The 15,457-nt window shown below is 42.8% G+C and overlaps 2 protein-coding genes across 2 annotated transcripts; one reads left to right on the top strand and one right to left on the bottom strand.

The window, feature by feature from the left end:
* The first annotated feature begins 798 nt into the window (after positions 1 to 798).
* Positions 799 to 3,440, top strand: LOC140066156 (protein kinase C theta type-like). The gene is made up of 4 exons (XM_072113696.1): positions 799 to 1,008; positions 1,910 to 2,163; positions 2,353 to 2,415; positions 2,555 to 3,440. The coding sequence occupies exons 1-4, from the start codon at positions 805 to 807 to the stop codon at positions 3,105 to 3,107; spliced, it is 1,074 nt and encodes a 357-aa protein (XP_071969797.1). The 5' UTR covers positions 799 to 804; the 3' UTR covers positions 3,108 to 3,440.
* A 3,277-nt stretch (positions 3,441 to 6,717) lies between these two features.
* On the bottom strand, positions 6,718 to 14,035 carry RAB5IF (RAB5 interacting factor). Its single transcript, XM_072112164.1, has 4 exons — positions 13,772 to 14,035; positions 12,495 to 12,598; positions 9,753 to 9,882; positions 6,718 to 7,413 (listed from the first exon to the last, which is right to left on the bottom strand). The coding sequence occupies exons 1-4, from the start codon at positions 13,880 to 13,882 to the stop codon at positions 7,372 to 7,374; spliced, it is 387 nt and encodes a 128-aa protein (XP_071968265.1). The 5' UTR covers positions 13,883 to 14,035; the 3' UTR covers positions 6,718 to 7,371.
* Positions 14,036 to 15,457: the final 1,422 nt, after the last annotated feature.

Genomic DNA, 15,457 nt, shown 5'->3' with positions numbered 1-15,457 from the left:
TCTGCCTTTGATCCAATATGGTGGTTTTCAAAATGGCCTCCATATTCCAAAAATAGCCTAAAACAGAGGTTCTTTATCCCATTTCCTGCTGGGGTATTCAGATATGTCACTTTCCCTTCCATTCCCGAAAATCAAGGGTGCTCTGAAACATTTGACTTTCAGTATCATCAGTGCATTCTGATATTTCCATGTGCTGACTAAAATTTTGCTATTTAAAGAGAAATTCTTACTGAAAACCCAGAAAAATGCATTATACAAATACTTTTCCATATGTATGGATAGAAACACTCCATTTATACTGTATGTATATGTAATACTGAATATAGAAGAGACTTGCTCCTAAATCTTCATCATCTCATGTATTGACATTGGGTGCAGCTGATGGTTTCCCCCTCCTGCAAGTTACTTGAGTTTTTCCTAAATGTATTATACCATTACAGTTTTATGATGGGAACTATGGGCACCACTTCATAACTATGGGCACCACCTGCCCACATTACCCATGTACTGATAACATGGCGCTTGAAGCTGCCATGATGTCCCTTCAAATTGATCCTCTGTACACTACATGGCCATTCATGATGCCCACATCACAGTGTATATGGCAGATCCAGTGCAGGGACCACTGCCAGGCCGGTGCCACCTGAGGGTTCCATGACCCCTGACCCCATGTGACCTGCACACGGGTAACTGCCAGTTACTGCCAACTGTCGTCGGCTGCAACCGGTCTACAGATTGGAAGTTTCTGTGAGAATGGCGTCCACTGGACATGAAGATAGCGAGGAGGAGAAGAAGAAAGAAGACATGAAGAGGAAGAGGGAGGAGGACAGCGTCACCGGATTCAAGAAGATTGTGAAGAAGAGGAGAAGAGCCAAGGATAAAGGATTGGAGGATGAGGAGCCAAGACCTGGGAGCAGCAAGGACCCCGGAACATCAAGCCCCTATGCCAGGCTCAACATCAGCAGCTTCAACATCCACCAAGCCTTGGGTAGGGGCGGCTTCGGCAAAGTAAGTTTTATACATTCTTATTTTATTTGTATCATTCAATGGGAAATGTAATATAACTGCCAGTCTTATCCATAAGGAGTAAACCAGGCACCTTCCATTGTGTTGTCAGGACTTTATAAAAGATGCTTGTTTTTGCTTAATTGAGGCTTGTAACCCAGATGTATTGTTGGTTGTAATGTTCTGTTTTCAGATAACTGATAGGATTTCTCTGGACTCATGACTGTTACATTATGTCCCATACCTGAATCAGGTTTCTGTATTATTATGCATTAATTCTGCATCCAATAGTTTTGTATATTCTTTTTAGTGTTCATTCTTATTGTATTGAGCTGCTGCAGCTGTAACACTACAAATTCACATATCTACCCCCCCCCCCCCCCAGAATTAGCAGCACACCACAAGATTTAAAAAAAAATTAAATGGGCTTTATTCTCATTCCACAACTGTCATAAGAATAAAGCACATTTGATATGTTTCACATTTTTGGTTTGTTGCTAATTATTTTGGTTATATTTATGTGAGGTTTGGCCTTACCTCATTAGTTTGCAACCAATTCTGCTTTTCTTTACTACAGTGCCGCAAAATAAATAAAAATCTATTTATATTAACTAATTGATTGAAGATCTGATCCCAGCTCTGAATACTATATGAGCGGCTCCATGTACATGACCTCGTTGTACCTGTATGTGGGAAGAACACTGACCCCGGCCAAGTGAAGAAGTCATGTATAGACCATGTTTTCTTTATTCCATATGGTAATATTGTAATACCCCTAACATAATACCCCTTAAACTAATCGATGATGCAACATTATGTCACCAGCTCAAGTGTTGCTCAGCTGTAGGGTCTTGGGTCCCCCAATCCTCTTCCTGTTATAAGATTCTTCCTTTGGTTGCCTTAGGTGGTCCTGGCATCAGTCCCTGGCCGAAACACCTACATGGCCGTAAAAATCATCACCAAAAAATGGGACAATGAAGATGTCATCAAGAGAGAGCGGCAGATACTCCTAGCGGGCAGAGACTGTCCATTCCTATGTCATCTATATGCCGCACAGCAGTCTCAGCATCACGCGTATTTCATCATGGAGTATCTGTCTGGCGGCAGCCTGGAGGCTTTACTCAGGATGTGCGGCTGTCTGAACATCGACAATGTAAGGTAGGAAAAACTAGTGGTAGTAGTGAGGCTAAAATCTAAAGTTAGGAGTGTAGCTAGAAGAGGCCTGGTGGGACATGTGCCTCAGTGGGGCCCTAGTGGGAGCCAAATATGGACAACAAGTTTCCAATCCTACATGGATATTAGGAATTGTTAGGATTTTCCCTGAGACTGTACTTTGTTCTTTCTCAGATTCTACGCAGCAGAGATTGTATGTGGCCTCCAGTTCCTCCATGGACATAACATCGTCCACAGGTGAGCAGAACCTTCTCCCTCCTGTCCCCTTTACATGATGGAAAGTGAACAATCAACGTTCCTGAAAACCTAAATCACAATTCTTCAGTGACCCATATTATTGGATAGATTGTAATTTTCTTGTCTTTTTGCATTGCAGAGATATAAAGCCAGAAAACATCATGTTGGATGCAGACGGCCACATCCGTATCATCGACATGGGGCTGGCCCAAGATGGCGCCACAGATAAGATCTATGGAGCGGTGGGAACCCTCCATTACATGGCCCCTGAGGTGCTTCTTAGGCAAGGATATGACGCAGCAGTTGACTGGTGGAGCCTGGGGATCCTGATTTTCAGGATGGCAGCCGGTTGCCCCCCATTTTACAACGGCCCAGTCAGGAAAATGGCACGCACCGCCATCATCTCCGAAAAGCCCACATTTCCACCGGGGCTTGATGCTGACGTTTCACATCTCGTCAGAAAGCTGCTGCGCAAAAATCCTAAGAAGCGCCTGGGTGTGCGCGGTAACATCAGAGAGCATCCATTCTTTACCACCATTGGCTGGGAGGAACTAGAGGTGAGGAAGGCACGGCCACCATTCACGCCATTTCCATCAGTTCTGAAGGAGGAACATCTGCAGTGGCCGGAGCACACGAGAGCCCTCCACCCCGTGGCCGATTTCAACTACGTGTCACCCAGTTGGGCCTGGTAAGACCCTCCTGGTTCTTGCAGGATGAGCCCGTGCCTACTGCCCAGAACTTTATGCCTCCTCCTCTACATCTCTGCTGTATGTGACCTCGGCTGCCCTAGAACATCACCTCTCTCCAGATATCTTCAGGCTGCACCTATGCCATCCTGCTGCTGACCCAGACCCTTGGCTCCGAATCCTCCGATCCTAGGCTGGCATCTGACATCACTTCAGCCTGAAGATCTTCTGTCGTCCTGGGAGCGGCCTGTGCCTAATTGTCATCTGGTGAGTTCATTATCCTTGAGCTCAACTCTGCACAGGCCGGGTAAGTCCTGCACCCACCACACATCACACCATAGGATATGGATAGGCAAACTCACTACACAATAGACATAGGCATATACACTACAGGATAGGCACATACAGTACTGGATAGGGATAGGCACATGCACTACAGGATAGGGATAGGCACATGCAGCACAGGATAGGGATAGGCACATACACTATATAGAGACAGATAGAAGGGCTTGATCCAGGGATTTATTCCGATCGCCATAATTGGGGTCAGGAAGGAATTTTTCCCCTTGAGGACAATTGTCTCATTCCTCACAGGGGTTTTCGCCTTCCTCTGGATCTACACAGCCTTAAATAGGTTTAGTATTGATTAATACAAAGCTAACAAATAGTTTCATTTAAAAAAAAAATGTTTTAAAAAGATTTTTTTTAACCTAAACACAAATATCAGATCAGCACAAATACATCTCATCACACAGTTAGGTATCGGCCTTTGATCCTGGGATTTATTCCGATCGCCATATTTGGGGTCAGGAAGGAATTTCCCCCCCTGACATGAGGATAATTGGCTCGTTCCTCACAGGGGGTTTTCGCCTTCCTCAGGATCAACACGGTCTAAAAATAGGTTTCACTTAATAGGAATGTGCACAAAAAATGTAAAAATATTTCACTGATTACTTAACGGTGTGGACTTCCGTATAAGGCTTTAGAACTTATTACTGATAATTCACTTAATAGATTAATAATTTGGAAATAAATATACACAAGTGAAATAGTCACAGTTCTTAAATTATTAAAATGATAAAAAAAATAGTAAAATCAGTAAATAATTATAAATTATAATAAAAGTTTTCAATTCATAATAACCCCCTCTCCCCATCAATAAATATATTTTACTTCTTAACCCTTATATATTTGTGTCTGTCTTTATTTTCATGGGACAACAATGTGGTAAATGATGTTTGGCCCCAATATCTTCTTGTCTTAACGCTATGGACTTTCTTGGATTAGGAAAATCCCATGTTCGTGCCGTCCCTCGCCCATACTGTGGTGTGGACAAGGCATTTACATCCTTATTTTATAATGATGATTCACATATAATAAGTTGATCACATGATTTCCAGCTCTTATCTGTCATAATCTGTGTGTGTGTGGGGGGGGGGGGGACCTTGCTTAAGGTTCCCCCACAATTATTTACAGTGCCACCACCAGTGTGCAACAAGGGGACACATTTTGGGACCTCTCAACACGGAGATGTTGCTTAATAGAAGGGGATATTGAAGCCAGGATCTCCCTCCATCAGCCCAGAATTATGTAGGATATAAGAAAATGGGTTTTTCTTAAGCAAAAAAACAAACAAACAACTTTATGGGATTTTTTGGCATAACCCATGGGACAAACCGATACCTGAAGTCTTCTGCCATACAGGGCATCTTCTGCCAGTCAGACCAACCACAGCCCTCCTCGTCAGACATTTAGCTCCTCCCCTGTGACATACATGTTACTAATGGGAAAGCCCCTTCGTAAGGTGCGTTACAATGTAACAGTGCAGGAGTTCAGAATTGGTACAGAATAGTAAATGTGTCCAGTTGTGTATCACATAATCAATCCAATTTACCTGAGAAGTTGGATATTTAAAAGGAAGTCTAGCTTCATAAGGGCTCCTGGGGGTGTTACCAGAGCCACTCATTGCTGTAGATTCACAGGCTGTTACACTGTCTTCCCCTCCTTAGCACTTCACCTGTGGTTGCAGTATTGAGACCATGTTACTACTGAAGAGACAGTAATAGTTGTGTTAGAATGCCCCGGGTTTATAGATTCTGGATGATAAATCTGGGGCATCTTTAGAGCAGTGTCTCAGTATATATGGTCTGCTTTATTACATTTAGTCCATTAAACAAAATTCTCAAGAGAAAGAAGTGCAATCCCAGCCGGTGGATAATACAGGGAGGTCATCGAGTCGCATTTACACACGACCAAACAATATAGTAGCAAAGAATATGATCCAGCGTTCGCACGGATGGGTCCACAATTTCTCTATTCACCCCCAAATTAGAACAGAATTGTGGAACCATCCGTGGACGCTGGATCCTACACTATTTGGTGAATTGCAATACCAAGTACAGACATCAGATTGTGTCCTAATATTAATCTGGAAGATGTAGGACCCCGGTCAATCAGAATAAGGTCTCCAGCAATGAATGTGCATTCTCAGGCCACAAACATCAAATCCACAGTCCATTTTTGTTTGTGTCATCAGAGTGTCATGTCCACACGATGAGACTGAGCTGCAAACACGAGCAGGAATAGAAGCTGTTCTGAGTTTTGTGGCTTAGACAATAGATCTGTGGAAAGCACAGACATATGTATGAGCCTATAGAAATACACTGCTCAAACATAGAGGAAACACTGACATCCGAAATATTCTCATTGAATACTTTGTTCTGTACAAAGTTGAATGTTCTGACAATGTAATCACAACAAAAAAAAAAAAAAAAAAATCAATGGGATCAAATGTATTAACCAACGGAGACCTGGATGTGGAGTCACCCACAAAATTAACATGGAAAAACACACTACAGGCTGACCAAACTTTGATGAAATGTCCTTAAAATAAGGCTCAGTATTCTGTGTGGCCTCCACATGCCTGTATGACCTCCCTACAACTCCTCGGCAGCTCCTGATGAGGTTGTGGATAGTCTCCTGAGGGATCTCCTCCCAGACCTGGACTACTGTGCTGTAGCTTCACAGGCTGTTACACTGTGCAGAAACACTCCCCCTCCCCCCCCTTACTATCAGATTACAGTAGACATAGGAAGGTGGAAGTGCTGAGGGTGCAGGACGAGAGGGAGACAGTGTAACAGCCTGTAAAGCTACAGCACAGAGGGGTTCTGGTAACACCTCGAGAGCCCTTTGGGCTCATTAGCATAATTTTAAAAGTTGATCTTAGAAGGAAGGAGGCCATGGATAACAAATATAAGAAGATTACCACAGTCATGGTGCCTGGATCTATGAGTAAGTATCATGATGGATTTTAACCGTACATTTCCTTTGAGGACTTGGATAACACTTTGGCTACATGCAGACGACTTTGTATTACGAGCTGCAAACACGGGAAAGTGACCCTGGGATGTTTTTGCTTGGTGAACCCGAAGGAAATGAGTGTCCGTGCACCCCCCATGCCTCACCGTGAGAGTGCACAATAGACGTCGATGGGGGGCTGTGAATTAGTCAGCGTTGTTGGCGCTAGCTCAACACCCCCAAAAAATGGTCATGTGCATGAGTCATAAATAAAAAAATTACAATAGGAGCAACTTGAGCAAAGATCAGAGAACACAAGTTTGAATAAATCAGATTTAATTGTAAAACACATTCACGCCGAGTTAAATACCAAATTTTGTTCCAATACTGTGTAGCTTCATGTGAGGGCTGGTCTCTTCCCTATAACCTATCCACAACCCCGGAGCAGCTGTCATAGAGACAGGGGGCGCCATCGGAAAACCTTTAGTAGTGTTAAAAACTACAGCTCCGTCACATAGAAGCTGGAGGAAGATTGTTCTGCTCCCGGTGAGCCGATACCCAAACCTCCGCTAATCCACCATTCCAATATTCCCAGGGATCCGATCTGGATGCTGGAGCTACGATCCATCCCTCTGCCGTAGCGGTAAAGGATGTCGCCAAACAAAAGCGCTGACCCTTTCCATCTTCCAAATGAAAAGTTTTTAGGCTCTGAACTTTGTAAAAAGTAGGACAACAATCTCTGAAGTCATATGGCGGTGAACTGTACCTGCAGCCCCAAAAGTCAAAATCCAGGGAACATCAATGCTGGTTAAAAAGAAGAGAAAAAAAACAGAGGAAGTATTTTCCATTTCTCAATCCATGAAATGTCCCATTTTTATTAGTGGATTAAAAAAAAACTTTTGTTGTTGTTGAAAAAAAAAAAGTCGGGATTTGGCAAAAAAAAAAAAAAAAAAAAAAAAGATAAAAATTATTGTCAATCATAATGAATTGCTGTGTAAAAAATGACCCAAACCACCTACAAATGGAAGAGAAACACAAGGGTTAAAAACATGGTTTTAAAAAAATTTACTTTTATTTTTAGGATCTTTGTATTTTAAGTTTTACATAGGGAGAAATGAATCCAAAATGTAGAAAAAAAAAAAAAAAAAGTCTCTTTTTTTTCATGCATTTTATTAAATATTTTTTTCCAAAAGAATTTAAGGGGGTTGTCAAGTACAGGCAGTCCCCTACTTAAGGACACCCGACTTACAGACAACCCATAGTTACAGACGGACCCCTCTGCCCCCTGTGACCTCTGGTGAAGCTCTCTGGATGTTACTATAGTCCCAGGCTGCACTGATCAGCTGTAAAGTGTCTGTAATGAAGCTTTATTGATAATCCTTGGTCCAATTACAGCAAACAATGTTTAAACTCCAATTGTCACTGGGACAAAAGAAAAAAAAATTATCTAGAACTTCAATTATAAAATATACAGTTTCGACCTACATACAAATTCAACTTGAGAACAAACCTCCGGACCCTATCTTGTACGTAACCCGGGGACTGGCTGTATTTGAAAAATATGGCGCCACACCTGAGCATGGTAAGTGCTGGTATTGCAGCTCAGCTGTAGAGATGGATCAGGATTAGTTCAAATATCACAAACCACCCATGGACAGGTGGGACGCTAATTTGGAAAGAAAGCAGCTATAGTACAACCCCTTTAAGTGCTGACTCTTCCATGTATAACAATACTAAATATGCGGTTCCTGTTTAACCCAGTCATCACTGTAATTCAGAGGAAGAAGAGTCCACAAATGTATCCATACAGGGGAGATGTATTTTTTGTAGCACTTTTTGGGATAAAAGTCAACTCTGAACCCATCACAGTCGGATCTTAATGAAAGTCAAATGACTATTCAGTGAAAATAGCCCCATCTAGTGGTAGAGCATCGCTATTCTGTGACATCCATGACCCTAACCCATATCCCACAAGGTATTGACCAGCTCATACATGCAGCTCGCACTGATCTCATGAATGTCTGCTTCCTTCTAGAAGACATGCATGTACAGCACAAACCCCCTGACGATCTATACATTTTCACATCCGATTTATACAGCTCACAGATTCGTGAAAAACTGACCGCATGTAGTATTCGACTGTAGTTGTACAAGAAAATCTATGTGTATAATTATCCTGATGCTGCAGTCTCTTCACTTACTGCCACATACAGTACAGTGGCAGTGCTTGGTATTGCAGTTCAGGTCTATTCCCTTTAACAGGACTTAGCTGCACCCGGGTCAGTTGATGCCACTGGCTTGTGTAGTAGAAGTGATGCACAATGGCCTGGGTCACTGTATGTCAGGCTGCCACCAATTCGATATTTATCACCCATCCACAAGTGGGGCGTTCAGTTTCTAAAACTCTTCAAATGTGGTAAAGCAGTGTCTGACTGGAGTCCCATGGGACCAGAAAACATTCTGGGTGCCTTTCCTTCATCATGACGTAGGAAAAAACCCTAGTATGCTCCAAATTAGGTCACCTTCAGCCTTATCTAGGGGTCCAGTATTAGAGCCTGGGCCCAGAGGATCCTCTGGCAGGCAAGTTCGACACTGAAGGCTCTGCTCCGATTGATATTCCCACCTAGTACTTCTTGCATCAAGTGATGAATTCTGCAACAGCTTTATTTATTTTATTTTTTTATAGGTTTCACATTTTATTTAGTAATAGAAATCTACCATCAGAACCCATCCTGATAAACCAGGGACATTATTCATAGATCCAGGCACCGTGACTGTGGTAATAGTCTTATATCTGTTGTCCATGGCCTCCTGCCTTCTTATAGTAACTTTAAAAAATTATGCTCATGAGTCTGAAGTGTGTTTTAGCCAGAGCCCATCCATACTGCAGCTTCACAGGCTGTTACACTGTCTCCCCTTTTCCTGATGTAATCTCACAGGGGAGGAAGTTTCAACCCACAGAAACAGTGGGGAAGTCTATCAGCCCGTGAATCTGAGACCAGAGCCCTTCCGACTCATTAGCATAATTATAAAAGCTGATTTTAGAAGGAAGGAGGCCATGGATGACACATATAAGAAGATTACTCATAGATCCAGGCACCGTGACTGTGGTAATGTCCCTGGTTTATCATGTTGGATTTTGATGACAGATTTCCTTTTATGTAACATACTTCAGCCCACAGATATTCCTTCTGACTCTCCCATATACATGCACACTTAGTAAAGTCAATGGCCCGAGTGAAATACGCTTCTGGTTACTCCCACAAAAAGGAATTGGTGACGAAATAACTTTTATCTCATCTCTATTGGGGTCTTAAAAAAGTTAAATAGAACATTAAAAGCAATAAGACGTACCAAAAACAGAGCGAATGAGGTCATAAATCCTTCCTTCGTTAGTTCCCAGGTACCACCATACTCCTCCTCATCTATTTGCTGGAAGCTGCTGAAGTACAGGTACAGTACTCCGGCATTTATAAGACAAAATCTGTCCAAAAACAAAAAGAGAAACAGGATTGATACCAAAGTAGTATTACATCATTACAATTTTATCAAAATATTCCAAAAGATATTCCCTATATGACTATTTTGCTTTATTTGCTATGCTGCATTATTATTTCCACATGTGAATAAATATTTGAATGAGACAGGAAGCTGCTTTCCTGGATCCCCTATATCAGTGGTGGTGAACCTATGGCACTGGTGCCAGAGGTGGCACTCGGAGCCCTCTTTATGGGCACCCTTGGCATCACCCCGGGGTAGAGTTTTCCAGACAGGACTCAAGGCCGTCCATGGCAGTTCCCTGTAGCCCAGGACCGCAGAAGGAAGCTACAAAGATAATCCAAACTTCTTCAACTTCTTTCTTCTACTGTATTGGTGTCCTCAGGTGCCAATACAATTTAAACCTGAGAAAGAGCAGGCAGTAATAAGTTACTGCTTAAATTGTCGCATTAGCACTTTGCGAAAAATATGTGATTTTTGGTTGTACTTTGGGCACTCGGTGCCTAAAAGGTTTGCCATCACTGGCCTATATGGCTTTACCAAAATAGAATAATAATATAAACTATATGACTGCTTCGTGGTATATGGGAGGAATGACTGATGATCAACAGCTATCGGAGATGTATGGACACCTGTAGCACCTCAGCCTGTGGGAGCCTCTCTCTAACGAAATATAAAATCAGGATCTATTTACAATCTTTTAGTCTTTATTACATCTCCGTTTACGTCGATGAAGTCGTGCACAGCAGAAGCAGCACAGGACTAGTCATGAAGCGCTCTACAGGACACTATAATCAGAATGTCTTACCAATACAAGGCAAGGTTAAGCCTGTGACATCCACACTGCAAATCTGTAAGGAGCAGCTACTGCGACCCCACTATGTACATCATATGGGTTTCCATCTTACAAGCAAGGCTGCAATTGTATGAAAGAGGTTTTAGAGGACTTGGAAAACATGGATGCTTTAACCATTTCCTTACCGGGACCTTTCCAGTTTTTGACATGAAGCGAAATGGTGAAAAAGCAGTGATTCAGACATTTGGGTGTTTGTTTTCTTTACGTTGCGGGATTCACCGCCAGGAATAATCATTGTTATATTATAATGGAACTGAATTTTTCAGAACACAGCGATTTATGATTTTACTTAATTTTATATTCTTCTAAGGAAAGGACAGTGATTTGAATTTTTACAATGGTTTTACTATTATTTCAGACCCCCTAGGGTACTTTAAAAAGTGTATTGCAGCATACTTTGAATAAACTGACTGTACAACTATGGGGTTCATTAACAGGTTCCTAGCTTTGACGGCAACCAATCGGCGCCCAGCGATGACGTCACTGGACATAGGGTGCCGGTGGGAAACCCCTTTTGGTTTTGCGGACTGCAGCATGCAAATAGGTTAGCTGCCAAAAATCTATAACTTTTATTTTTACACGTAAAGAGCTGTGTGACGGCTTGTTTTCTGCGTAACAAATTGCACTTCATAGTGACGATATTTAATATTCCACTATGCAGGAAAAAAAATTCCAAATGCAGTGAAAATGGTGAAAAAACGCATTCGCGCCATATTCTTGTGGGCTTGGATTTTACGGCTTTCACTGTGCGCCCCAAATGACATGTCTACTTTATTCTTTGGGTCGGTGCGATTATGGGGATACCAAATTTGCATAGGTTTTATAATATTTTCATACATTTACAAAAATTAAAACCTCCTGTACAATTTTTTGGCGCTAATAACTTTTTCATACTTCATTGTACAGAGCTGTGGGTGGAGTCATTTTTGCGACTTTTGATGACGTTTTCAATGCTATCATCTTTAGAACTGCACAAGCATTTGATCACTTTTTAGAGAATTTTTAATATTTTTCAAAATGCCAAAAAGTGCAATTTTCGACTTTGGGCTCTATTTTCTGTTACAGGGTTAAATGAAAAAGATCCATTATTCAATTTTGATCGGGCATTTTCGCACGTTTTACTGTTTGTTTATATGACTTCTAGGGAAAGGGGGGGATGATTCAAATTTTTATGTTTTTATTTTTAATTTTACTATTTTTCAGGCTTCTAAGGGTACTTTAACCCAAGGTTGTCTAATTGATCCTACCATGGCAAGTATGGCAGTATATGGAGATTTTTTCCTCATTCATTACACTGAGCAATTAGCACATGTAATGAATGGGTTAAAGCGAGACAGCCTCGGGTCTTCGGAAGACCTGAGGCTGTCATAGCAACGGATTGTTGCTCCCCAATGACGTCTCTGGGAGCGACGCTCTTCGGCAAGATGGCGGCACCCATGTGCCGCCATCATTTTTTTTAAAGGCGCCGGCAGCGATTGGAGGGATAACAATATGCAGCAAAGACTGACCGGCTATGGAGAGGTCTCAGCCCAAAAAGGGTTAAGTAGTAAGCCATGGTGACACATTATACATCCCCCTTTACAGTCACCTGCTATTGGAGTTTCAGCAAGACTTGGCAGACAACTAGGGCCATTGATCACCCCTATAGCAATGCCAAGGAAACCGATCCCACTGTGAACCAGCAGGGCAGGTGCCACCTGTTACTACAATCACCTGATCCGTTACATAACAGGAATACTTACATAGCTATCCCCACAAATCCCTTCAGAGGAACGATACCCCAAATCACCCCCAATACAATGGCCAAGATCTGCCGCATCCAGTAGATGACATCCAGGAACTCGTCCTGCAGGAGACAAAGCAGAGAAGGTTAGGACATTAATCTGTATGAGGGGTGACTGACACACAAGTTATTTTCTGCTGTGGACGCTGAGGCTCAGGACGCCATGTGGTGCAGTAATTCTCCTCCAGCAGCTGCGGATCAGACTTGCACAGTCAGCAGTCATAAATCCTACACTTCTCATAATCCTCCTGAGTAAGAATAAGACACAGCCATACAGGATGGCAATCGCATTACAGGAATTTGCTCCTTGCTACAGATCTGCGGTTGCAGGGAAGAGATTTTGAAAGATCCAAAATCTTATATACTCTGCCTATCACTTACAAAATAAGTAGTGCAGGGGGTCATAGGAAAACCCTTTAAGGGCTCGTTCAGACAACTGTGGCCGTTCAGTGATTCCTGGACTGTGCACTGGCTGGATTTCACAGAGCGACCACAGAGTGGAGGACAGGGAAGTGATATATGCAAAGGAGTCCCCTGATATCATGATTATAGTTCAGCACTGCTGCTCCACAGGGAAGCAGGGACTCCTTGTACCATTTAACACTAGGACTCTCAGGATCATATTCTTGCATAAGCTATTACATCATGATTGCAGGGTTAATGATTTCTGAACAGTCTCTGTCAGCACTGGTAATCAGTGAGACTACTTACACCAAACCGGTACTCATCGTAAAACGATGACACTTCCCAACACCAGGCAATCATGAGAAATCCTGTGTGACCATGGCAGTGTATTTTAGCCCTTAGGGTGCCCATACACAACGTGACTTCTGATTTTCAGTAATTGCCTGGACAGATCCTAGTAAAGCCCAGGGGCAGCCCGGCGCCAGGCCCAGGAGCGTCCCATCAGTAATATTAGGTGACAGGGGTCTGATCTCCAGAGCACGGGTCCAGTATGTAGAATGTGGCGTTGTACATGTTCTCCATCCACTAGAAATGAATGAAATGTCCACATATTACAGCTCCATTCACACTAGGGACTCAGGAAGTACTTGATCTCATGATGAATGGGGCACCGGGCGCAGGGATCAGATGCTGTACATAGGGGATAAGCCATTATAGTGGGAACAAACCTTCATTGAGATAACTGCAGTGTTATAGTCCTAGATCATCACCCCAATTACTGTACAATCTCCCCCGCACTACAACTCCCAGCATGCCCTGTAAGTGCTGTACCTTGTCCTCCCACACTGCATCCGGCCGCAGGGCTTTGCTCCATGGAGACTGCTTCACCTTCACTCCCCCATTGGACACCGGGTGCTCTTCTTTCCGCTTAGCGCTGCTCATTCTCCGGGCACTGGAGGGGGCAGCCCGGGGCTGGGGCCTGCTGCTCGGGTCACACTGCTGGAAGAGCCTAGCACAGCACTAAGGATGACGAGCGCGTCCTCAGCCTCACCCGGAAGTGACGACACGGACAGACCGGAAGTGACTCCGTAATACAAAGGTCATGACTAGGAGACAAGTGGGAGCCATGTTTCTGGAGACCAGATGAGTTCTGTTTTTTTCTTTTTTTCTCCCCATTAGTGTCACTTACTTGGAGCTCCAGCGGTCTGGGAAACTAAAACCCCAGGAGAATTGTTATAAGAAGTCACTATTCTAGTGTGTGAAGCTTGAATGGAGTTACTTTGAGAAGGAATTGACCTTTTTATAAATTAATTTTATTATAATATATTAAAATCCATATATATATATATATATATATATATATATATATATATATATATATATTATATATAATTATATATAATTATTATTATTATTTATGTGTTACAGATATATTACAGATTCTAGACAGAGATCACAGATCACAGTGCCATTTTCATTGGTGTTTTGGTTTTATAGCTTTCACATCATGTTCCAATTACTATGTCCCATTTATTCTGTGGGTCAGTATAATAACAGAGATACCAAATCTACATAAGGCCCTATTCCAATGGCAGTAACTGTAGCTGTGATCGCACAAATTGCTGCTAGATCATGGCCACAATAAAAGTCTATGGCACCTGGTCACTCACCATGACCCAGGCAGGTGGCCATGCCGCAAAATATAGGACGTATTCAATAGTGAGGGGAGGGGTGAGGAGCCCTCACTTCTCCACCCAACCCCATGCTCACCAGCAATCTGGTCCAGCGAGATCACAGCCACAACATAATTCTATGGCAAGTGGGGACCAAAGGAAAAAGAGCCTTAAAGAGAGTATGAACACAGCCTAGAAAAGAACCGATTCTTACCTATGTCGTGCTGGACTGCACTAACAGAAGTAAAAGTTCTTATTTTTACACCACTTTAAGCCACTAAATAGTTTCTATTTGGGAAACAGATGCACAATGTGAATGCAGCTTAAGGCCAAAACGCACAGCTGTGGCAGTCTGAATTACAGACTGAACACAACAGCACCAAATTGTAATGATGATGATGTACCACTATGACACTGTACTGCGCCTGGCAGTGTTGTCACTCCATTAAACAGTACACGGCAATCATACAACAACCACAAACGTGTTTTAGCCATAAAGCCTCATTCACATGACCGTGTTCTCAACCGAGGCAAAGCACATAAGGTAAGGTGAAGAGGGAAGGGGGGCTACTAGTGAGCAGCTGCACCACAAATCCTAACAGGAATAGGATCTGCTCTAGATTTTGTGGCCACCACACTGTGACGTCAGAGAAGTCAATGGTGGCCATGATCTGGACGGAAATGGTGGTGCAAGATCAAGGCCACCAATACGGTCGTGTGGAGGCTAAATGTAAAAGGCCACAAAAGAGGAGGGGGGTTTATTAGCAATGGACACAATAGTATATGTGAGGCCATTATGAAGTCTGAAATCCATATGGAGGGGGCATTATGTGTAATGGCCACA

Source organism: Engystomops pustulosus, chromosome 6, assembly GCF_040894005.1.
Source record: "Engystomops pustulosus chromosome 6, aEngPut4.maternal, whole genome shotgun sequence".
NCBI lineage: Eukaryota > Metazoa > Chordata > Amphibia > Anura > Leptodactylidae > Engystomops > Engystomops pustulosus.
Note: the sequence above shows the minus strand (reverse complement) of the source record. Positions and strands in the feature narration are given on the sequence as shown.